The sequence below is a fragment of the Vespa crabro genome, chromosome 2 (genome assembly GCF_910589235.1).
Source record: "Vespa crabro chromosome 2, iyVesCrab1.2, whole genome shotgun sequence".
Classification (NCBI taxonomy): domain Eukaryota; kingdom Metazoa; phylum Arthropoda; class Insecta; order Hymenoptera; family Vespidae; genus Vespa; species Vespa crabro.
The window spans coordinates 10426399-10452802 of record NC_060956.1 but is presented as its reverse complement, the minus strand read 5'-3'; the positions used below and the strand labels follow the sequence as shown (position 1 = coordinate 10452802).

General features: G+C 30.8%; 4 protein-coding genes across 13 annotated transcripts in view; 2 read left to right on the top strand and 2 right to left on the bottom strand.

Moving 5' to 3' along the window:
- LOC124421754 (signal-induced proliferation-associated 1-like protein 2) overlaps window positions 1–12251 on the top strand; it is a 76361-nt gene extending 64110 nt beyond the window's left edge. For all 3 annotated transcript variants that reach the window (XM_046957333.1, XM_046957334.1, XM_046957332.1), the window contains 13 exons: window positions 1444–1621; window positions 2646–3119; window positions 3737–3985; window positions 4326–4721; window positions 5497–5708; window positions 6205–6446; window positions 6530–6636; window positions 7003–7237; window positions 7768–8142; window positions 8694–8960; window positions 9030–10562; window positions 10718–10921; window positions 11019–12251. In XM_046957333.1, coding sequence (XP_046813289.1) covers window positions 1444–1621; window positions 2646–3119; window positions 3737–3985; window positions 4326–4721; window positions 5497–5708; window positions 6205–6446; window positions 6530–6636; window positions 7003–7237; window positions 7768–8142; window positions 8694–8960; window positions 9030–10562; window positions 10718–10921; window positions 11019–11220 — 4674 coding nt within the window. In that variant the 3' untranslated portion in view covers window positions 11221–12251. The remainder of the gene's footprint in view (window positions 1–1443; window positions 1622–2645; window positions 3120–3736; window positions 3986–4325; window positions 4722–5496; window positions 5709–6204; window positions 6447–6529; window positions 6637–7002; window positions 7238–7767; window positions 8143–8693; window positions 8961–9029; window positions 10563–10717; window positions 10922–11018) is intronic.
- A 529-nt stretch (window positions 12252–12780) lies between these two features.
- LOC124421749 (menin) lies at window positions 12781–21942 on the bottom strand. The gene is made up of 5 exons (XM_046957320.1): window positions 21783–21942; window positions 21101–21681; window positions 20586–20896; window positions 20376–20515; window positions 12781–20271 (listed from the first exon to the last, which is right to left on the bottom strand). The coding sequence occupies exons 1-5, from the start codon at window positions 21800–21802 to the stop codon at window positions 19467–19469; spliced, it is 1857 nt and encodes a 618-aa protein (XP_046813276.1). The 5' UTR covers window positions 21803–21942; the 3' UTR covers window positions 12781–19466.
- Window positions 21943–22395: 453 nt separating this feature from the next.
- On the top strand, window positions 22396–24261 carry LOC124421751 (biogenesis of lysosome-related organelles complex 1 subunit 2). The gene has a single exon (XM_046957323.1). It carries the CDS (start codon window positions 22908–22910, stop codon window positions 23481–23483), a length of 576 nt encoding a protein of 191 aa, XP_046813279.1. The 5' UTR covers window positions 22396–22907; the 3' UTR covers window positions 23484–24261.
- LOC124421752 (elongin-C) lies at window positions 23797–26391 on the bottom strand. Of its 8 annotated transcripts, none has more exons than XM_046957326.1 (6): window positions 26257–26354; window positions 25925–26031; window positions 25729–25790; window positions 25386–25454; window positions 25018–25211; window positions 23797–24935 (listed from the first exon to the last, which is right to left on the bottom strand). In XM_046957326.1, exons 3-6 carry the CDS (start codon window positions 25759–25761, stop codon window positions 24794–24796), a joined length of 438 nt encoding a protein of 145 aa, XP_046813282.1. In that variant the 5' UTR covers window positions 25762–25790; window positions 25925–26031; window positions 26257–26354; the 3' UTR covers window positions 23797–24793. The 8 variants fall into 8 exon arrangements, with proteins under 8 accessions (XP_046813282.1, XP_046813281.1, XP_046813280.1 ...); XM_046957325.1 differs by having other exon boundaries at window positions 25980–26031; XM_046957324.1 differs by lacking the exon at window positions 25925–26031 and having other exon boundaries at window positions 26257–26391.
- Between the last annotated feature and the right edge of the window lie 13 nt (window positions 26392–26404).

The following is a 26404-nucleotide window of genomic DNA, read 5'->3' as shown; positions in this document are numbered from 1 at the left end:
AAAGCAGTGATTTACTGAGATGATAACTTTTCCATAAAGATTATGGCATATCCGGAGAATAATGATATATTACAACTAAGCTATATTTTTTTAAATAATAATTATATTGTTGATCTTCTTTGAATAATTTATTAATTATTTGTTTTCCCCGAAAAAAAAGAAAATAAATAAAACTATATAATTCGACGATATATTATTTTAACTAAATAATATCATTTACTAATCCACACATTCGTTTTGTCAAAATATATACTTTTAGATGTTGTATCTGTTATCAGAAAAATAATTAAATATCTCTGAGAAATAACAGTGAATTTAAATTCTCCAAAAAGTTTTAGAATTCACAAAAGAAGACATCGATACGATAAGTGACACTCGCTTATAAACAGATCATGATTTTATTTTTTTTATAATAATAATTTGGAATGATAATATCACATCGTTTTCAAAAGAATAATTTTTATTACAATTATACAATAATTTTATATGAGTTTTGTTTTAAGGTACAATGACATGAACATACACTTTTCACACTGATAGTGAGAAAATAAAAATTTTTTTATATGAAATTACAAAATATTTTTATACGAATTTACAAAAATTCTATCGTATGAATGAATGAACCTTACATGCATTTATTCTACTCTTGAGAATTATCGAATGACACACGTAGACGTACTTACAGAAAAAAAGGGCTCGACAGTACTGATTAGGCATTCAACTTTTTATTGGGTTGGCAACTAAATGATTGCGGATTTTGTCGATAGATAGACTTTACATTTTCCGCAATCAATCACTTACTTGCCAACCCAATATTTATTTAAAGGCATTTAATTTTGCTTGCTAGTTATAAGACCCAACTTTAATTGTTCGATCGTTTTCATCTTTGAAAATTAATAAAAAAAAAAGAAGAAGAAAAAAATAACTCAAATACTAATCTTGATGTTAATGATCAATTATACAAATAATACAACGTTTTGTTTTGCTCATTATGTCGTATATAATGCAAGAAGATGAAACTTTATTAACAATTATTTTGAATTAAAGGGACAATTTATATCATTGATAGATTTTATGGTTCATTATGTACTTATTAACGGCTAATTAACATACACAAGGGAAACATCGATTATAAAAGACTTTATATGCAATACGTTCGTTTTATAATACAATAAGAATGTATAAGTATCATTGTATATACATATTCACATACCAATATATCTTACATCGTATCTATACATTCAAAGTAAACGAACAAATCAGATCATACCGAATTAATAATTTATTGAATTTATTTTATTCCTATATAAATTATCAGTACGATATAAATCAGGTATGAATTTATATCGTATATATATATATATATATATATATATATATATATATATATATATATACATGCTATAACGAATTAATAATTGATTAAATTTATTTTATTTGCAGAATGACGAAATGATCGCGAGTCTGCCGATAAATAGCGGCGGCAGTGGAGGGCCGGTGAGCCGCGTGGGTCGTGGACTGGCCCTTCACAGATCCAATTCAAGTTTAGAACTACCTCACAGTCCTGATCCCGCTTCTCGAGTGCCAGAGACACCCCTTAGAAGGGAGTATGGATCTCACGGTACGTTTCAACGGCTCCTCTTTCTTTCGTCTTTTTTCTTGTCTCTTGTAAAAAATATATTTTGTATATAAAAAGTATCTGAATAACTAAATTCAAAGATATTAGAAACAAATTTCTGATATTTTATAAATATACAAACAAATTTTTTTCTTTTTTTTTTATAAAAATCAAAAATGTTTTATTACACTCTTGAATATTTTCGTTGACAAATAATAACAGATTAATTAATAACAATTAAATAATGTAAAATTATATTATATTTTGTTATCGACCTATACGACGCCTACCATCGAGTGGCTCAATCAATTTTTTTTCTTTTTCTTTTGAAAGCCTACGCAAATATTTTATCCTTCATTTATTTTAGAAAGAAACAAAGTTACATAGTAACAGGAAGTTTCGTTCGATTAATTTATTTTTTTATAGATAATTTTTTTAGAAGTATTATTAATTCTAGAAAATCAAATTCATTTTCATATCATAAAAGTATACTCTGACGAAATATTTTCTACAAATCTTATTTTTTAATTCTTAATGTTAAATAATATAGTTCACATTTTATTCAATTAAATGTGCATGTTATAAAAAAACATTTTTTTATGCAAGACCACAAATAGTCTTCCGATATAAATGATTTAAAATTCTTGTACTGTATTTCGCTGTAATATAAAACAAAATCCAATCAACCATTTTCATCAACCAATCAACAATGATCATCAATACTTCTTGTATATTATACATGATACATTTAAATTAATTTATTATTTACTGCTATAACAAAAAAGAATGTAAAAATATTTTTTTCTAATACATGACAAAGATAAAGTCTTACTACGATATAAATGATTTAAAATCGTTCTGTGCATTCTATTACTGCATAAAAAAAAAATGATAATTAATTATTTTGAATCTATTCGTTTTGATCTATTATAAATGATAAATTTGATTTATATTTTTATTTATTTTAATAAAAAAAATTATATAAAAATGATATTTATTATTATACAACATTTATTATCATCAACAGGCAGCATCGACGTAGTGGCTCAATCAGTTGCAGTCGGCGAGAACATCTTTGCGATGCTTCAAGATTTTCGGCCAACGGATCAAAGAAGTCCAGTAAGCGCCGATTATCTAAGACGTGTTCAGGATACACAGTCGGCGCAGGACACTGACGAAGTCTGTGGACCAACCGGTAGCGGTTCCAGTCCGAAATTACGATTGAAGTTGAATAGATTTTGGGGTGGTAAATCTCCTCGTACTATGGAAGAGACTTGTGGTAGCCCAGTCGTATCGGCTGACGTCGAAGAACGACATCGTAGACGAGCCTTTGCTCATTATGATTGTCAATCGCTTACGGCTAATCTCGGTTATGCTGCTAAACTGAGAGGTATACTTTTAGCGAGAAGAAGAAACACGGCAACTGGTGCCTCAGCTGCGAGCACTTTACGAGCCTCAACTCCAGATGAGACTCCTGAAGAAGATGCTGGAGATGGAAAAGGTGAGAGAAAAGATCTCTCTTTTATATATATATATATATATATATATATATATATATATATATATATCGATATATATATGTAGTGATCGATTGCTTATTAAATTTAGCTTAGCTAAATTATTTAATATTTGCATAATATTTATTATCAATTAATATTACATGTTATATCATAGTTAAATATTACAGAAAATATTAAATAAATTACGATATATAATTTATATGTAATGTTTGCTATAATATTTTAATAATCATTTTAAATAATTCAACAAATAATTTACTTCTATTTCATAAAAAAAAACACCATAAAAGATTATAATAATAATAATAATCGATAGAAATAAAAATATAAAATGTAACATATTTGCCTATTTAATTATTAAATAAAAATTTAAAAATTCAAGATGTTATTATAATCATGATTATAGAATTGTCGAAAATATTGATTTCTTTACTTTTTAAATTCCATCCATATATAATCGTACAAATTTTGGAAGCAAGAAAAATTTTAGCTCTTCAAATAATGCAACTCAACGATGAAAATAATAAATCTTATTAGCAAGGTATATCGATGACAGTGATAAATGAATAATATTAAATGGAGTTTGTTCGCTCAACAGGCAACGACCTTTTGGAATCGTGTCCCTTCTTCCGGAATGAGATTGGCGGTGAAGGGGAACGCGAAGTTGGCCTTACTCGTTGTCCACACGTTAATGGAGTTCATAGGCCGGCATTATCTTATGGTGTCTCGGTTTTGGAACCTTTACCCTGTGAAACATTATGGAAACACACGTGTCCGGTACAAAAACGACCACTACCGATCGAAAGCGTCGACGAGGGTGCTCATTATTATCGGAAATATTTCTTAGGTAATTAATTCATTGGTTAATTGATCGAAATGATTTTTGTTGGAGTAATTAATAAAAATGAACGTCTCTGTATATAACTCTTCAAAAACCAAATTTATTTTCGATGTCTACAAGAATATTATGTAATATGAAAATTGTAATATTATTTATCGATTATATACTAATATAGTTATATTATAATAATTGCAAATTATACTTTGAAAACATTAAAATTTTAAGGTATAAAGTAACTATTAATTTTGTGGTGATAAAATGATAAACTTAAGAAAAATATAGATATGCAAATATATGACTTTAAAGTTACAGAAATATTATAAAGAATTTTTATACACATTTTTAGGTCGAGAACATCAAAACTGGTTTGGTATGGACGAACAATTAGGTCCAGTGGCCATCAGTATTCGTAAAGACGTTAATCAATATCGAATAATCGTAAGAACATCAGAACTGTTAACTTTACGTGGTTCAGTGCCTGAAGAAGCACTGGGTATAAGGCCCCAAGGTAGAGTACCAACAAGAGAACTTCTGGAGTTGGTCGCACCGGAAGTACAATTAGGCTGTCTCAGACTTGGAACGGCTGCCGCTGAAGAAGCTGTCGCAAGGTTGGATGAGCAGGGTCTTTCTAGTAGGTACAAGGTCGGCGTGTTATACTGTAGATCAGGTCAAAGGACGGAAGAAGAGATGTATAATAATCAGCATGCTGGACCAGCGTTTCTCGAATTTCTGGATACAATCGGTAAATATATTTTTGTAGTTTGTTTTTTTTTTGTTTTATTAATATTTCAGTAGCCGATTTAATAAGTAAAAATCATATAGGATTCATATTTTATCTTTTCTAATAATTTTTGTCTGACTATATGCAAAATAAAAAATAATTATAAATATTTATATACTATAAATTTTTTTATCTTGATCAAGTATCGTACACGTGAAATTTCAGTCTTCGCAAAATGTTTAAAAATAAAGAGAGAATAAATGAAATCGGTGACCCACATAAATTCTCGGAAAAGCTCTTAACAACGAGCGACATTATCGTTGAGAGAAAAAAGTCGGCCACGTGTTCGAAACTCGGACAGATGCAAAAAGTTACTCTAGCGCAGGCGTCATCGACCAGATTTCCGAGAATTTATCAAAACTAAAATGGATTGAATGATAATACTTAAAGAGAGTCACGTATCTCTTTAACAGAACATCCTACTTGTTTTAACTTTTGTTACATTAATTTCTTCTAAATTTATAACAAAAAATTATACTGTTTATTAAATAAATATTAAAATTGAAACAATAACAAAATTTCTTTATCATAATTTGTTTTATAAAATTTAATGAAAAACAACAATATGTTACAACTATGTTACGTTATACACATTTATACGTTCTAATTTCATAATCATATGTACTTAAAGATTAAAATTTCCGACGTCGTCATTAATTGATAATTAATTATGATTTAAATAAAAAACTTATTCATATTGAATATATTATATAATATTGTTAATACATAATAACAGGCCAAAGAATAAGACTGCGAGGATTCGAGGGTTATAAAGCTGGTTTAGATACTCGAACAGACTCAACGGGTACTCATGCGGTAGCTGCGACTCATCGGGGAGCGGAAGTTACGTTTCACGTGTCAACGATGCTACCCTTTACGCCGAATAACCGGCAGCAGCTGTTAAGGAAGAGACACATTGGAAACGACATAGTAACAATAGTCTTTCAGGTAAGAATAAAGAGAGAGAAGAGGGAGAAAGAGAGACAGATAAAAAATCGACCATATTGACGAAATATATTATATATCCGAGTTCTTGTATACGAAACGTGAAGCAGAATTTATATTTTGTTTGAACGAAAATAACCAGAGATTATATAAAGTACTTATATAAAGTAAAGTTATTATTATTATATAAAGTATTATGTATACAATAATTGATTAATTATATAAAAAGCAGTTATTAGAAATTATAAAAATTATATAATTATAGTTTAATATAATTTTTTTAAATTTTTATCCTTCGGACGTACTTTTAATAGCGAATTTTTTTGTTAAATTTGTCATAAGTTATAAATATTTCTTGAATTTTATTAATAACTTTTGAAAATTTAAAGATATTTATATACGGTAGTATATCCCTTTTATTTTCTTTCTTTTCTTCCAACTTTTTCTTTTTTTTCCCCTTTTTCTTCCCCTTGTTTCTAATCCTTTGAACGTATTTCAGGAACCCGGAGCTCTACCGTTCAGTCCACGCAGAATACGTTCGCAATTTCAGCACGTGTTCATCGTGATAAAAGCCATTAATCCTTGCACGGACAATACGCAATACAGCGTAGCTGTTTCCAGAAGTAAAGAGGTGCCTATTTTCGGACCACCTGTTCCATCAGGAGCGACCTTTACAAAGGGAAAAGCTTTTGCAGATTTCATTCTAGCGAAAGTAATTAATGCCGAGAATGCAGCACACAGGTAATACGAAAATTTCCTGTATACGACTATCGTTTACGATATTATTAAATAGTTCGAGTTAAAATCGTTTGTCTCTATTTTAGATCAGAAAAGTTTGCTACAATGGCGACAAGAACAAGACAGGAATATTTGAAAGATTTGGCGACTAATTATTCGTCTGCCACGGTTGTCGATACTGGTCAAAAGTTTTGTAAGTTTCCTTATATTATAAAATATTCCTTATAAATACATATATGTATATATATATTATATAATAATATAATTTTATATATATATAAATATATAATTTCTGAAAAATTAATAAATAATATAATTTATAATATGACAAAAATATATTTATATTATTAATATTTATATTATATAATATTTATTTTTGTTTTTTTTTTGTTTTTTTTTTTTTAATGTATTACATCATATTTATAAATATAATAATAAATATGTATATTATAAATATTTATGATAAAATATTTATATTATACAAAATGTTTAACAATTACTTCTGTTATATAGAAATTAAAAACGTTTTTTTCCTATTGGCTTTTTTTTCGTTTAATAGCGATGCTGTCTTTCAGCAGTAAAAAGAAGGCAAATGTTAGACCAAGATTATCTTGTGACGCGTCCCAGCGTGGTGCGATTTGTTGGCAGGTCATTCTTGAGGATAGTAACCAAAACACTGATTGCTATCTTGGAATAAGCATTGATACTATCGTACTGATCGAAGAACATTCACGACAAATCGTCTTTGTAACTCCTTGCGTCAGCGTTCTTGGCTGGCATGCTCAAACCAATAGGTGAGTTTAGCTGAAACTTTCTAATAACACAGGAGCTGCAATTCTTAATATAACCGAAGAAAACCGCAAAAACTTCTTTTTTTTTTATTAATCTTTCATAAGATTATGTAACTTTTAAGTCGTAATTTCATATATGTGTATATATTAATTCATATCCGATATTTAGTTATAAAAAATTTAGTATACCTACTAATATGTTATATTAAAAGTTTCTCATTATGTAATTTATTTATTATGTATTTATTATGTATTTAATTATTTAGACACGAAAAAAAATTGACTTATCGAGAGTTAACTAAATTTAATTGAGAGTATGACGAAATGATTTTTTTCTTAAATATAATGATTTGATCGTCAATTAAAGAAAATAAAAATTAAAAACAGATTAATTTATCTTTCCTTAGTCAAGATTAATGTTATTAAATTAGGTAAAAAAATGAACTATTTTACAATTTATTAAACAAATTCAATAATTATTTAACTTTCAAATTTGCCTTTGTAATATTTGAACTAATGACATTTCTTTGCAGTCTGAGATTGTATTATCATCAAGGCGAGTGTATAACGATCCATGTGCGCGGCGATTACGGTGAACGCGACGAACTGATGGAAATAGTCGCACGATTGCGAGCGGTGACGCAAGGAGCACCAGCATCTGAACTTTCTCTCAAAAGAAACGGCCTCGGACAATTGGGTTTCCATGTACAGCCGGACGGTGTAGTGACTCAGGTCGAAGCTATGGGACTTTCGTGGCAAGCTGGTCTTCGGCAGGGCTCGAGACTCGTTGAGATTTGTAAGGTGGCTGTGTCAACGTTGACCCACGATCAGATGATTGATCTTTTAAAAACCAGCGTTCAAGTCACTGTCACTGTAATACCACCCACGAATGACGGCAATCCTAGAAGGTAGCTTTATTCGAAACATGTTTAATTGTTTAATTGTGTTAATTGTATAATAAATAATATATATATATATATTATTATTATTACTATTATTATATTAGTTCTAACGAAAAGTTTTTTTATAAACATTTTGCAATAAGTAGATAAAACATTTAACTAACATATCCGAGTATTTATATATTATTTATATATTACATTTACAGAAATGTAATTATCTACTAACTGTAAAGTATCATTAGTTTGGAAAATAGTTAGTTTGCCATTAGAATTTCAGACAATAATTCTACTTGTATTATATTGAAAAATATTTACTTTTTAGGTAAACAGATCTAACTCATTAGAATGATATAAAGAATTTATAATTCTTTTTTAAATGACATACATTTATAATGTTAAATATTTAAAAATAGTTGCGCGCGCGTTTATTAATACGTTTTCTAACATTCATCTCTTGCCAATTACAACTTGCCAATTTATCTTTCAACCGCAAAATGTTAATAACTTTAAATGTCATGAGAACAAAGTAAATTAATTTTCCTTTTTTATGAACACAGAGGATGCCCACTACAAAATTGTCAACATCTATCGAACAATTACGAAGGTGATTATGAAAACGTAACCAACCCGGACAACACGCCGACTCAACAAATTGCCATGTCACATCAAAGACGATACGATCGATCTTTTAGCCCACCTAGATCCAGTAATAGTTCAGGATACGGAACAGGTTCGAGTTCTAGATCGTTTAATGATCCTAGATTTCCATTAGAGGGTACAATGACCAGCAGTAGCAGTGGACACAGTAGTACCGATGATCGTTGGTGAGTAAAACGTGAAAGGTAACAATAGATCTTGATCGAAGTTTCCACTTCATATTTTTTATTTGTCAGGTACGAATTGTTGGAACCACAGGATCAGGATAGCAATGGACATCGTACAGATGGCACACCACCACCACCATTACCAGCAAGACAAAATTATCAAGCTCTAACACCTAGCAAAGCAATAACAGGACAAAAGAAAGAGAAAGAAAGTCATTACGCGAGTAGCAAACAATTTGCTGATAATTCGAAACATCACAATCACGATCACTACGCCAAAGAAAGTGGTTATGTGTCAGCTAAAGTTATCCAAGAGAATGCAAGACACGAGAATTATCAGAGACACCTGGACAACACTCATCGGAATCAAGATCACGTAACGTCGAATTACGTGAAGCTACAGAAAGAGAAATTTGAGATCAAACAGGAGAATCTCTATGCGTCACAAAGAGATCTCTTGAAGAATGATTATCAGCATCACTCTACTCATCAGAAACTCAGTGCTTCCAATTCCTTACCATTGGCTCAAAACGCGAGTTATAGTCTTCCCAAATCTGCCAGTAACAATAATCTCATACGATTCAACGAATTCGATCAGACAGGTTCAAAGTATGACTACGAAAATAAACTGGATAGAACATCGAAGTACGAGATTCAGGAAGAGAAACTTCTAGACCGAAACACTAACAAGTACGATCAGGAAACACGTAATGACATACGTAACGATATACGTAATGAGAAACGTGCCACGATAGGTTACGAGTATTCAGAAGATTCCTATGAAAAAAGGAACAGCAAGTACGACATTGAAATCACAAAATATGATTTAGAAGCCATACAACAGAATAATGATAGAAAACATAATAATAACGAGAATAATGATCACAATAGAGAGCCAATTAGATATGAGATGCCTCATGAGTTCAAGGTCGGTGAAAAAGTGACCTGTTTGAAAACGACTATGTCTGAACGTCCAGTTCCGCATAAGGTCAACGTCGAATATAGACAGACAAAGGATTTTGCAGCGAGTCTTCCACCGGAAGTTAGGATTCCTGAAAGCAATTGCATTGAAGTGACAACTCTACCTAGCGAAGACGAACTGTCCAATGGTTCAGGAAGCATTTCACCGAGATTAAGAAGAGCAAACAAGCATCGAACTGGTAATTTAACACCTTCGAGTGGCAGCTCGAGAAATCAAAGTCCTCGTCCGAAACCAGGTGTTAGAAATTCTCATCGAAATTCAGCCAATCTCACATCAAGTACGTTGCAGGAGGATCTGATGAAACTGATCAATCCTGATTACATAGCTGATGATAGTCAGCTAACAAATAATAATATATCGAATAGCATTATGAGCACTAATCAGAATTCTAATAAGATAAATAACAATATGCTGGAGATTCAGAACAGATGTAGGTCCAGAGAAAATCTTTGCGGTAACAGTACTTCGACGTTAAGCGTTTTACCTGCTAATGGACAGGACAATGGTAATAATGGTTCCGAAGTTATTTTAACGATGGCCAGGCCAGCCACTGTTATTTCGAATGCTAGCACAGCATCTAGTCCAGCACCAAGCGAAAACAAATTGTCCAAGGAAGAAAGGTACGATAAAATTCGTACCTGTTACATCATCTTAAACAAATGTTAATCGTAGTTTAAATATAAAATGAAACATTCGATAGATATGTCTTTAAAGTAATTAAAATCTAATATATTTTATAAAAACGAATTAATGTTTTTACATTTTCCGTTTACAGATTATCACCACGCGTTACAAAATCACCACACTCAATGTCAAAACCCACAAACAATTTAACATCCACCAAAGACGCGAAGACACACGTAGATGACGACGTAGATTGTTGGCAGAATCATCATGTAGATTCAAATAATAAAACGTCAAACCAGCATCCTCAAGAATGGACCGATGATAGGATCATTGATGGCTGTAATACCATTGCGTAAGTATACGATCGTGATTTAACGATCATAATAACAAAATTATATCGAGAGATACCTGTTGAGAGAAAACGAATGGAATTTCTTGAATTTTTACAGAAATTCTGTCTCCGACTTGCAATCTCATCTCTCGACTCTCGAGCTGAGAGTAGCTAGGGAAACACGACGTCGTCTCTCATTAGAAGATGAAGTTCGTCGTTTGAGAGACGAAAATCGACGGTTGCAGGACGAGAGCCATGCTGCTGCTCAACAACTTCGTCGCTTCACTGAATGGTTTTTTCAAACGATAGATCATCAGTAAAAAAAAGAAAATCAAAACATTTAATTATATAAGATTTTCAGCAGATACAATTAACAGTCGAGGATCTTCGGAGTCTCGTTAAATCGAGACAATATAGGATCTAAAAACAAAACGTCACGAGTTCGATCAAATTTTCTTTCTCTCGATATATCCGTGTTGTTTTCATATTATAATCATTAAGCTCGATCTAGAGAGAGCATAATAATCGATCATAAGTGCAGTATTAATATCTAGGATTGTCCTATTTGGACAATCTACGTCGATGTTCGAAACTTTTCTTTTAGTACATACAATATACAGTATAAGGATAAAAATAGTTCAACGTGCACGTTCGAAAAAGAAAACTAGATCAGGGAGAAGAAGCATCTTTTGAGTATAGTGTCAAAAGAATTTCCCACCTGCATGTACCATATTAAACTCGTTAGATTAACTTAGTAAATGTAAGATACGTTACCACCATACTGTACTTTGAGAAGATATTGCCAAGTATGTTCTTAATATGTCTAGCTAAATAGGATATTATATCGAGAAAATTAAAAGGAGTAGAAGAGAAAGAAAAGACAAAAATAAAAACGTTCGGCAAAAATTTCAAATAAATAAGAAGAAAAAGAAGAATAGAGTGCATTGATTAAAAGTGGTAAGTACTTTTATTTGAAGACGCACGCTAAACAAACATCGTAAACATGTAAGAGTTTAAAGGGCGACCAAAAGACCAAATATTCCTAGTGTACTAAGGATTTACCGTATAATGTAACTGTAATTTATTACATATTTTATATACCCTTACATTTTAACATAAAACACGCAAATTAAAAAGAAAGTAATCATCATCGAGTGGAATATTACGAGATCATTCCGAAGTTATCGACAATCTTTTCTTTTTTTTGTTTCCTGCGTGATCATTCTATAGCCATCGCGATTAGATGAACGTTCTTATAATACGATTTCTTTGTAATGTACGGAGACGAGGTTCGTCGAAAAAAATAATCTATAAGTCAGCGAATAAAAATCAATACGTATTCGAAGAAACAGCCTTTCCTTTAGTTTTTCCAAGATAAAGAAAGATATATATATATATATATATATATATATATATATATATATATATATATCATACATATGCGCGAATTCACAGCATGCACATAGTATATATATACATATATACACATTTTGGTTCTTGTAACGATACCATGATTTCTTAAGCACTTATGATAATCTGATAAAAAAAGATCATAAACATAAATTTAAGAATTTTTAATCGTCAATAAATTATAACAATAATTATTTGTCAAACACCTTTTTTCATAAAAAAGTAAGATCACCTTAGTCATTTTTAAAATAGAAGCATTGTATTACAGTAATAATACAAAATATAGCAAAAGTAATTCAATGAGTACAGACAATTTGTGAGTATGTGTGTATATACATATATTTTATATATATATATATATATATATATATATATATATATATATATATATATAAAAGAAAGAGAGTTTATTTCGACAGAAACATAAAAGAAGAGAAAAAGGAAAAAGATTACCCATAGGCACAGCAAAGTTAGAATAAAATAGTTTATTGTAATCCACAGAAAAAAACAAGACATTTCTACGATGCCTTTTAAAACTCACTGTTCTATCAGTCAACAATAGCTGCGTTTACATTTTTCTGATTCGTCCTGTATGTATGTACCAACACGGAATATCGAGGTGAGTAATATAATATCATATTAATAATGTGTACTCTTCTCTCTTTTTTATTTCTTTCTTTTGATCTTATCATTTTCAAATGACACTCTTAAAGATAACATCTATTAATTTTTGTCGACAATCGTAAGATTGTCGAAAGAGAAAGAGAAAGAGGAGACGAGAGAGGGAGAGAGAAAGAGAGAGAAAATCAGAAAAGTCATTCTCGTGCGATATTCCGATTCGATGACGATAAATATTAAATCTTTAAACATGGAGAATATAATAATTATTTCGATCTCCTTTGTCCCCCCGTTTTATTTTATTATTGTTATTTTTATTTTAATTTTTTGTTTCTTATCTCTTCCCCTTGGTTTTAAGAATATACAAGATATATGTTGTAATTTTTGATAAATCAAACATAAAAATGCTTTCGCGAATTATTTATATCTAATGCGATTAGTAAGCACGCAAAATACTGTTTCCAATATTAATATCGAATTCGAGCTTCGTTCGTATGCTTTGAACGTTTTCGTTTATTTATATATTTTTTTGTTTCTTTCATTTTTCCTTAAATTTATAAATTTTTTGTATTTTCCTTCGAATCAGTATCTCGCACACCTCCCTTTCCCATTTGTTTTTCATAGTTTAAGTATCGCCAATATATTTGATACATTTCAAATAAATCCGTTCGAAAGCATTAACGAAATCTTTCACAATCTTTTTTTTTGTTTTTAAGTACATGCGAAAGTATATGTATACGTGTATGTATGCGCGTGTATCTGTGTATTTCTTTCTCTTTTTTTCTTTACATATCTATATGCATTCGCCAAGTATGGTCAGATAATACGTATAATCGTGTTTTAGACTTAATTATATTACAATAGCATTTTTTTTTAATACATACATGTATATATATATATATATATATATATATATATATATATTTATATTTATATTTATATATATCTTGTTAATAGATTCCCGTGGAAGTGGACGATAATCTTTCATCGGTTAATAAACTTCTACATTGAGAGTTAATAATCGTCGACAGTAAATATCTCTTGGAACTAGGATACATTTTTCTTTTCAAATTTCTTCGTTTATATATATACATATATATATATATATATATATATATATATATATATATATATATGTATATATATGTATATATATATAATATTCGAAGCAAAAATATTCATAGGCTCTGTCGACATCGGAATTGCATAACGTTCTTTTTCATTTACATATCGATAAGACTGACCGATGGTTATATAATTAAATAAGAAAAAATAGAATACAATATAGCTGAGAAACATAATGAGATAAGAGTTCTTATGCAGGAAGCCTTAGAGACGACTATTTCTCTTTTTCTTATTTTGTTCTCCATTTTGTTTATCATATGCATAAATCTATCCGAGTCCTCGAGATCACGCACAATTGCATAATAAAAAATTATTCATTGTCGATTGATCGAGCATGGTGATACAACACAACAACGATGGATGGATCAGTTCAATATATTACTTTAACCCTCTATAACTAATTAGAATGTAAATTATTTAAGAGCACCGTTGGCAAACGTTTAATATTGTATACATATAAATGATCGATGTCAATGTTAATAATTGCATATTTCATTAGTAAGGAAATCTTTCGTTGCATTTTCGTCTGTTACAACAGTTTAATAATTAGTTTTACAAACAGTTTAATAATTGTAAAATAAGATCTGAGAATACAAAAAAAGAAAGAGAAGAAAGAAAAAAGAATACAATACAGACACATGATCACAGTGCGTTATAGAGGGTTAAATAAATCTTGATATATTTGTGCGCTAAAAAATAATGGCGGTGTTGAAATAACCTACAGTGTTAAAACAAAAAACTATTTCGCTGAGAAAATTTTGTACGATACGTATATGTATCTATGTACAACCAACAACTATAAACGCGTTCGAAGTATATAATCGTTTCGTTATGGCACTACTATGGTAAGTAAAATTTTGTCTATGATAACGGATACTCGATCGTCCGATATGAATTGTTCTGTTATAACTATTTCTTTTCCGTTTTTTTATTCTTCTTTTTTTAAATTATTATTCCTCTACTTTATTTTTTTTTTCATACAGACAATGGAAAGAGAACGATCACTTCTCGTACTTTTCTCTTTTTTATTATTTAATTATTCTTTTTTTTTCCTTTTCTCTTTTTTCTCTTTTTTCTTTTTTTTTTTCTTTTTTTTTTGTTTTTTTAGTGCACATGGCAAACCTACCTTACGAACTATGATTCCAAGTCAAGATAAAACTTAAAGGCAAGACAGCATCGTGAATATGTGTGTGTGTGCATTTAAAAAAAGAAGATCGAGATACATAAAGATTAGACGAAGATCGACAATGAAAAATGGTCTACCTTGTGCTTGTTGCAATAACATTGTAATACATATGGAATAAGATAGTTAATCATCATTGCTTGAAAAATATAGAGAGAAAGACAAAGATGGAGGAAAGGAGGGGAGGGAGAAAGAAGGGGAGGGAGAGGGGAGGGAGAGGGGGGGAAATAGAGAGTAATTCTAACGTGTTTACAGTGTCGTGTATGTAAATAGTGTGTTCTTTTTTTATGTGCTAGTGATTATTTTGTTTTCCTTAATTTCAAATAACACATTTTCGAAAGGCTTTGTTACTGTTTTCTCCGAACGAGAATCGAAAATTAAGAGCATTATGCGAAAATTAATTAGTCCGTGACTATTCTTTATTTCTGTTTTCTTTCGAGAGAGCGAGAAGATAATGATCGAAGATCTCTTTCTTCTTCTTTTTTTTCCCCCTATTTTTTCTTTTTCATTTATAATCCATCCTTCGTGCGCGTATTATCAAGGACACTCCTTCTTATCCTTCCTTTCCTCGAGATTTATAATTGAGCGAATAATATTAATTCATCTGTAATCGAAATGCTCGATAATATACATATAATAGTTTTAGAAAGATTTACGAACTGTGTTACGAACTTTTCTTAAGAATTAATTTATCAATAATTTATCAATAATTTATCAATAAATCATCATTATCATCATCATCACCATCATCATCATCATTATCATTATCATTATCATTATCATCACATCATCATCATCATCATCATCATCATCATCATCATCATCATTTAGCGCTGACTCGCGCATCGCAATGAAAAGATATTCGGGTGCGATTTTTGCTTTTCTTTTTCAAATTTTTCTTTCTTTTTTTTAACGCACAACTCCAATACCTACGTACATCAATAAAAAAACGTCGCGCAATGATCATCTGACTCTACGTTCAAATATTACCAATAATAAGATGAGAAGAGGACAATTCCGCGCCCCCGCTAATATAAAAATACTGTTCTGTTGCACCATAATTCTTCTCTTACTATTCCTATAATTATGCATAATAATCCCTGTAGTCTTTAAAACCGCTCCTTTTATATCATCGAGAGAAAAAAAAATAAAAATAAAAAATACTGGATACGCATACGCATTATTAGCAAACGGCGCAGAGAAGATTTACAATTCGTTTATCATATCTCTCTTCTTCTTCTTTTTCATCTCGTTTTTTTTCATCATTTTTCTTCTCCTTTTCCCTCATTTTTTTATTTTCGATGAAAGAGATTCTACGATGAAACGAATTTTACGCGATTTATAAAAAATACAATTCATCGATAGTTTCGAGATAAAACGAACAATATCCTTTTCTTTTCTTTTTGTTTCGTTTTTCTTCAATTGCTGACAAATAAAGTGAAAAATTCAAACTTGCATCGGCCAAATAGATCACACATCATGCGCGCACGCACGCACACACACACATACATACATACATACATACACACACACGCACGCACACACACAACAAAAAGAAATTGAAAGAAAAAGCGATCACTCCCTCGTACACGCATATACATACATAACATATTCATATACATATACGAGCGTGCGATAACTAACATATAAATTTTTTCTTTTTAAATCGTAACGCGCACGTTACTCTCCATGGCGATTTTTCTTATTTTTTTTCTTTTTTATTATTTTTTTTATTCTGTTTTATTTCCGTTAACTTTCGATAAACGCTAAGAGAAATGCGTCGATACAATGTCAGAGAAAAACATGCCGCTGATTCTGACGTGCCTCGCCTGCTAAAAAAAGATCATGAATTATGCGGCGAGAATAATAAATATATACATATATACGTATATGTAATACGTTCCATTGTGAAAAGAAAAAATAATAAAAGAGAGATATATATAAAAAAATACGCACATATTATATATATATATATGTTTCCGAAAAAATCGATTTTAACTGCAGCAAGCACGGCAGATAATCGACGGCCGATATAATTGATATCACGTCGAATATAGATATCTCATCATTTTCGTAATAATTACATTATGTAATCGTTTCTAATTATTTCATTAATTATTAGCTTGTTGCTTTTTTTTCTTATCTCGTTTTAATAGATCAGCGCGACGCAAAGAGAATTTCTTTTTCTCGACGAGGGAGAACAAATTCTGCAATTGTCAGGCTGCTTGTTAGTTATTATGATTATTAATTGTATAATTATATATATATATATTTATATTTATATATATATTTATATATAGTATATATTCAGCATCACAGTAAGATAGCGCCTTTCATTATTAAGTGATCGTCGATCTGCTCGGACTATTTATATTCATCCTGTCAACAACGTACTCTACAACAACCCGTCTAAACATTGTCGAATAATTCTTATTCATTTCTGCATCTTTTTTTTTCTTTCTTTCTTCCTTTTCTTTTTCTTAACATCAAAGTCGATGCGATTTACGTACTTGGATATCCGCAATATCCATCAAGATTCGAGGTAATTAGGATAGGAGTAACTAATAATATAGTACTGTTAGGAAGGTACTGTGTTCGATAAAATGATTCAGGTCATACCTTTATGACCATTGTATTGCGCGTTAAAAAAAAAAAGAAACGTAGAAACGCGAAACGTTAGCATTACGGAAAAATCAATGTCAATAGATATAAAAAAAAAATAATAATAATAGTAATAATAATTATAATAATAATAATTATTATTATATAATATATAATTATAATTATAATAATTATTATTATTATTGTTAATATAAAAAAGATGAAAAATAAAATGTTAAAATAATAAAAATTGTCAGCTGCGAGAAGCTACCGGAAAATATAATTTGACTTGCGACAACGAGTGTATGTATACATGACATTCGTAGAACGCAACGAAGAATGAAGATTTTAAAAAGAAAAAATATCATTCAACAATCATCGTTTGTAAATTCTGTCGCAAGTTTTCTTTAAGTTCGTCTGTAATTAAAAGATATTTCATCACATGACACGACGAATAATCGAACGTCAAATCATAGAATAGCGCACTGTGTCTATGTTCTTCCTATCCTACCGAGAAATAACTAAACAGAGTACTACGAATAGGTACTTATAATTACTTCTGAAAATAAATAGTTATAAAAATAAGCGAACATTTTATGCTTAAAATACCTTAGGTAAAACTTAATTAGTTTGCACCACGTACAGAGTGGAATGTGTGGTTTTTCTTACTAGACCATAGAAGCGTAATTCTAACAAAAGTTTCAACTACTATTTAAAAAACATTAACGACAACTTGTCAATTGTAATCATTCATAGTGCAATAGCTTCAATAGAAAAAACGTGAATCAATAAATAATAGTGCAACAAGAAAGTTAGACATGTGAAAAACGACGAATACCGAATATCGATCGATTCGCGCCTCGATAAATCGTTATTATGTCGTTAATAGAATAAATAATCGTACTGAAGGAAAAAATCTGAGTGTCCTATAATAATAGAATTAGGTACGATATTCGATTCATTTTTTTTCTCCAACGTACGATAAGGAAAGATATCTTCTTTTTTCTTCTTTTTGTTGTTTGTTTGTTTTTTTTTCTTTTTTCTTTTTTTTTTTTTTTTTAACACCGTGGAAGAATGAAAGAATACACACGTCTAAGGCGTGTAAAATACCTTCATTTTTATCTCTTTCTTTTCTTTTCACGAAGACACGAAAACTCAAGTACTCGCAATTATCGGTATTTAACTTAAATAAGAGGGTGGGATGGGGGAGAACTTTTTTGTACTTTTCTATAAATTTTGTTCATATCTACTATACCTATCTCTAAAACGACAAAGTTCTCATCAACTCGGCTTTAAATGAGAGAATGTAAAATCAAGCAGCACGAAATTCATCACGATTTTTCTCTTTCGAAAAATAATCAACTCAGAGAATTCACTTCGAAAAAACACAAGGAAACTATAAGAGCGAAGACTTTTCCTTTTTTCCTTCTGATTTGTGTTTCTTTTTTTTTTTTTCTTTCTTTCTATCTTTCTTTCTTTTCTTTCATTTCGACGGCAAGTACAGACCACCGTTGTGTATCTTTAATCACGTTTCCCGTTACTCCTCGTCGTTCGTAAAAGACGAGATATAGAACGGGTTAACATGTTTCAATACTTAACTAGACCAAAACGGTGGTCAAAGATTTTATACTATTCGCGTCGCGTCCTCTTCGGACGCTGATTGACTCCTACCTCGTCGCTACCGCGTGACTTCTTACCTATTTGTACCTGACTTTGTGCGGTTAATTGCAACGAAATAGCATGCGTGTTTAATTTCTCAGCTAGGAGGAGATCCTTCAGACCCTTCATTTTTTGACTGTACAAAGTTATTCTTGGCCTTTCATTTTCAGAATCGACCTCCTCCTCGGGATCTAGACTTTCCTGGGAAGTTGATGGTGCTGGAGGTAAGGTGTCCTCAGGAGGAGCGACAAATGGCTCACCACCACCTTGTAGCAAATAATCCCTGTTGAGGATTTTTTCACTGCAGGCAGCTGTTAACGCTTGAATACTGGGATGCATCGGTGCTGGATTAGCCGGTACTTTAGACTCCAAACTTTTGATTAAATCGCGTGCGGCATTGCCTCTTTCCTTCGTTTTACAATAATTATTATTATTATTGTTAAGAGTCTCCTCGGGACTCGTTTCTCTCTTTTGCATCTTTTCTTCCTCTTGCTTCGTCTCCATATCGTAACATTCGATGACAACCTGAGCACGGATCGAAGCATCGAATTTAGAGATTGTATTCACTAACGGTCGTGCCCAACCTATGTGCAGAACAGGAGTATTTGCCCCTTCTTCCCATTGACAAATACTGTCGTAAAATCTTAGAAGATACACGAAGCACCGTGGCTGTCGTAACAGTCGTTCGTCGGCCCTTACCGTGTGCGGTATTAATTCATTAGCAATTTCCAATAATTCCTTATATATTTCTCCATCATCCCGCGAATAATCGTATCTGTCGCACATTAATTAACATTAACAAAGTGTCAAAGGAAAAAAAACTATCTTAAATATACATATATATACCTGAAGAAAGCTCTCAAGATAATAAAAACTTACTTTCTCAATACATCTGCAGCATCTGACCAAGACGCTAAAGCATTAGCATGTAATCCATGTCTATAAAGATATCCACCTTGATAAGTATATGGATAAACGTGCGCATTTCCATAATACTTCCTTGCACATCTTACGGCTTCCTAAAATAATAGAAATCGATGATACTTGCATGCTTTATTCAGACATTCTTTTACAAAATTTTAAACTAACCTGAAACAAATCTATTGCAGGAGGTCTTCCTGGTGTTGGCGCAGCTTCTTCTAAATCACCCAAATTACCAAGCGCCATAGGATATTTGGCAAGATGACCCAAATCATAGAGTAACCATAGTAATTCTTGTTGAAGTAACGCTACTTCGGCCGCATCTGCTGTCGCGCTCAGACTAGGATTTATAGCAGATACTATTGTGGCAACTTCCATAGCACGAGAACATACAACTGCCTGACCATTTACATACAACCACGATCGAGAAGCTACACCAGGTTCAACGGGTTGCCCACGTTTATCCTCATTTCCCTTCCCTAATATTCAAAGTAGCATGCTTGAATAATTTGATGTGGCATTCTTTGAATAACTTGTAACACACACACACACACACACCAAAACAACGTATCAATTTCTTATTCAGTTCTTTGAACTGAGCTCAAGGGTTATTAGGGTGAAATACTATTATGATAAGACAAGAAATCTTGCAAAAAAGCATAAATATATTATAACAAGCATACCGTGCCATGTAACCTCTGCAGTTTCAGAACCATGCTCTCCGTATACGACCCATGCGTGGTCCTCTGACATAGCAAGATGCACATCTTTAAACCCTAACACTTGACAACCAGCGACTACTGCATAAGCAACTCCAAAACAATCCAATTTATTTGCGGTAAGATAACTGTAGAGGCTCTGTAGATGAGCTCGATCCTTGTAATAGCTTCTCGTTAGTGAGTTCCATATAACATCGGAGACTTTTTTGATAAGCTCACGCGTAGCGTATTTAGTGTCGTAAACCGTGAGATCGACAGCTCCTTTAATAACAGCGTGGAATTTAGTATATAATGCTTCGGCTATATGATACTCGACGGCCGGCAATTTAGGCTCGTCGTAAACAGTGCTTTCCTGCGACGTAAATGTCCGGTTACAGGTTAGGGAATTCTCAACAGCTCCGACGAGAATCGAAAGTAGCGCGAGGTCCGGCTCCGAGTTATTTTCCAGTTGATTTTGGAAGATCTGAACGATCGAAGAGATGCTCTGGATCGGGAAGAGTGCTTTATCCTCTTCTCGAAAACCCGCCATGTCGTAACTGGCAGGCCTGTAGAGACACGGGATCGTAGATGTATAACGCTTCAAAGCACGAGTGTCATCTTGCTTTCAAAGGTTTCTTGACAGAAACTATCCTTGAATTCGACCTACCTTCTGATCCCTTTTACCATCGACCAACGGCACACGCTAATCGCCTTTGATTTTCTTGTTGTAGTACGAAAATTTTCACATTTCCGTACGAGAAAAACCGCAACACTATATTCTGGCGGCGCGCCGCCACTAGGAGTGTTTCCACTGTTTCTTCAAGAAACCGACCTTTGGTCGCGTTTTCTTGTATATAATGCGCGATTTAACCTTTACATGCCTTTTCTCCAAAAATCACAAAAGTATTTTCAACATAAAATATCTTTATAACTTTCGTTCATATCCAATTGGTCGTTCGTTATTAGAACAAAATAGAATATCCAAGGAGACTAACGAATCATAGTTAACATTTAAGATATCGTTCTGATCACCGCTATTGGATATATAATACATATAGCGGATTTGCAATTATTCCGAAAAAATCGAGAATTTTCTTTTAACATTATACACACCATTCTCATTTTTAAGATATATCCGAAATATTTAGAATCCTTTTTTGACATATTTCTTATTAAATTTGTTTAAAGTACAACAAAGAGATATATATATTTGAAATCAATACGTTGATTTTATTTTTCGCACGATACAAACGCGATACATATATTACTTATAGAATTAGTCAGGATGAAACAACCTGTAGTCTTTAAAAATGGGAATTAATTTTGAGAATTTTCCTTTTTCAATGAAGTTAAATTAGTTATTCTTTTTATCAAATAATATTACCAATATTTTTAAATAAGTATAATAATTTGTCAAAAGGAGCTGACTTTGTCGTCAATTATAAACCGAACTTTTTTCGGAAATATACACGTAATTGGCTCGATATATAATAAATAAAAAAATATGATACGAATGATACGAAATACAAATTGGCCACAATAAATAATAATTATAAAGAACTAATTTGATATAGAAATTACGTCACATTGTAATATATAAGTACAAGTGAATGTGTCGAAAATGTAACACAATTAAGGTTAAGAAAGGAATTTATTTTGAAGCATCTACTTCTTAAATTGTTAAATATTCTTCACTTTTGTTAGAAAAAAGTGTTCATCGAAATTATAGTTGGCCATTAATTTAACAAGTTTCGTTCGAAGTGATACGAATTAGAAAAAAATAAAAAAGAAAATGACAACCGTAAATAAGCCATCAAAAGAACCGACACAATCTGTGTGTGCACAGATGGAAAGTTCGATGACAGATGGAAATTCGAGATGCGAATCGCCGAAACGTGGTACAACACTTTCAACTAGTACCAGTAGTTTCGAAGCTCTTGATCCTCATGACCCAAATTTAAGTCGTTTAGCTAATACGATGTTTCAAAAAACTGGCGAATACTTGCAAGAAGAACTCACCGCTACTCACGCTGATTATCGACTACTGGAACGGTTAAATAAAGAGACTATCGCAAAGTATACAGAATTGAAGACAATATCGTCGAATGTTTCAATATCATTGGATTCTTTAAATGAAAAATATAAGAATTTGCGGCCCATATTGGAAAATATTGATCAAATTGATGATAGTGTCAATAAATTGGAGCAAGCAGCTTATAAACTAGAAGCATATTCTAAGCGATTAGAGGCAAAGTTTAAAGATCTTGAGAAGGATTTAAAAAAGAATGAAAATCTTCATGTTCTTAAACAATGTATAGACAATGTGACAAAAGGTAACGTTATGACTGGAAACAAGCCTACTTTATAATCAAATCTTTTTCTGATATTATTATATCGTATATTAGATATTTAAAATTTATTAATAAAAAACATTGTTAATTTAAAAACATTAATATAGCATTGATTGTGGATGGATAGTAATTGTTAATTTTGAGATTTCTTATTTTTAACTAAAATTGATGAAATATATTTGTGCTTGAATTTACTTCAAGAAATTAATAATAAATGAAGTTAATGAGTAATTACAAAGAAATAACTTATAAAATTAAAGTACATAGTTTAATGGTATTAGAATAATCAATGGTGTTCACATTTCCATGTAAATAAAAAATATTGAAATGTCACAGAAAATTGAAATTTAGTATTTCTACAGTTGTATGTTTTAACACATATTTGTACACAATTATTATAAGGTACTTATAAATAATTATGCACCAACGTTAACAAACTATTTTAATGCACTTAGCTTTTTCTTTTATCTTATATTTTCATACATTCTTTGTATATAGGTGTCGAAAACAATATTTTATTTCTTATCTAACAAAAGATCATTCAACACATTTTAATATAATAACTAAGTTATTTTCTATAGAGGTCATTTTTCTACTTAATCATCTATGATTTCGACTCTGCATTTGAAAAACAAAATAAGAAGATAGACTTTCTGAAAAAATTATAGAATGTTTTCATTACTATCTAATAGAAATTTAACCCAAGAATAAATATTGTACTTATATTTAATAAAAAGTATAACATGTTACTATACAGAATGTAATAAATGATCAAAATTCTTTGTCATGAGAAAACCTGCTTAATTATCTTTCTCTGACCCCATGAAAATTACAAACAATACAAATTGTTTTATTCATCCTTTTTTTAGAGACATATTATTTACAGACAATATTTGTCTGTAAATTCAATTGTATGTTTATATATCTTGATATTTAAATATTTATATCACTGAATGTTAAAATATTTGTGGTTGTCTTCAAACGGTCTACTAGGCAAAATAACGAATGTATTTGTTTCTGTCACAATAGCTGAATTCTAACAAAATTCTAACAAACAATTAGATAATAAATTACATATAATCATTGCAGACTCATGAATACATAATTTTCGATGCACCTTGTGTTTTCTTCATAGAGGAACATCATATGTATATCGTTACATAAAAATGTTTATGGCTCCTGAGTGTTAGACTTTATCATTAATGTTATTATTTAGTTGTTAAATATTCCTCAAAAAAGGTGTAATTGCTTTAATGATAAATAATAACAATATGAAAAACCAAATTTGTCACTTGAAGATAAAGTATTGCAAAATTTAATATTGCATTTAGCAATCTAAAAAATTACCAGCCATTAAAAGTTCTAACGCAATTTCAGGTGCAATCGGAAATTCTGGGATTTCTGTGCTGCTATTCGTGTAACGAACTTTATAAGTAAAATACATGCAGACTTTTTGAAGTACATGAGAACTGTAAGAAAAACATCAAAGAAATTAAAAATTTTATGTCAGAGATAATTATATACTTTTTTAGAAATACTTATTGAACTTACGGAATTTCACGGAAATTAACTTCATTAGCTTCATTTTCTGCAAATTGACCAGGCCCACTAAGCATAGCTTTGATTGTTCCGCTTGTTAATGCATGTTCTCGTTTTACAATAAACTCATGACCATCACTGCTAACCAACTTTACATACATTGCATTTGGTCCTTCACAACCACCATAAACAGGGCCGGTTTCTTGCTAAAAGTTTATTTTTTATTTCATATAATTTTGTAATTATATCTGTATAAAATTTTTACAAGTTACAATTGCACTACTGTACAATACAAACTGGAGTTAATACAGCGGCAAACATAAGATAAGTCATGAAAGATAGGCTTTTAAGCAGCAAGTTTAATTTGCAGAGATAGGTACCGCATGCAGGTCAACAGATGATTTGCCCTCTTCTTCCTCAGCTTTATCGAGACTTTCTTCCTCATCGGGCTTAATTCAAAGGAAAAGTGGTATTAATCAAGAGCTTTCATTTACCAGTATTTTCCAGTGTTCCAAATAGACGAATTAATATCTCAACCTCTTCCCAATAGCAGCCCAAGATACATATTTGCATGTGTAGATATACATATTATATATATATATATGTACACATGTGTGTATATATTTATGCACATATAAGTATACAATTTATATTCAGGTATTTTATACAATTTTATTATCATGCAAGATCATAAACATGCTAAATACCTAAACTATGACATACCTTATCAGACTGCATATTTACATCGTTCGACATTGTTATTTCTTATTGGATAGATAATTTTCCTAAAAATAACAAAACCGTATTTACAAGGAAAAACAACTGCATATATAATGTATAAAGAAGTTTTATTTGTGAAAAAAATATGATTTATGCTTCTTTTCGTATCTCATTTAATACAATTTATTAATATTTATACCTATAACTATATCATATACATTTTATGTATATATAAGATAAAAAATGTTCATTACTCATCATTTTTCATTAGAAAGGTTATGGTCCTTCTATCGAAACACATTACTCCTATAGACATATATTAATAATTGGCATTGTTGTGTCAATCGATACATTATCGAATAATTATATGAGAATCGATAATAAAATAATTGAAATAATAAATACTCGTTGTTGTTAGAAACTGAACTATCTTGAGAAAACACATTCTAAAATACGATATACTAGTTGATATCCTATAAAAGTGTTGATTAAAACACTTTGTTTTTGGATAAATATAAAAGGGATACGCACCGTAATAAAAACACGATTTGATAAAAGTCAGACTTTTTGATCACAGAACAGTTCGTTGATACGAGCAACGGCAAGGCAATAATATGGCCACCAGCTACTGAATCTTTTCGATAAATCGAACAAAAAGAATCATATAGAATAGACACTA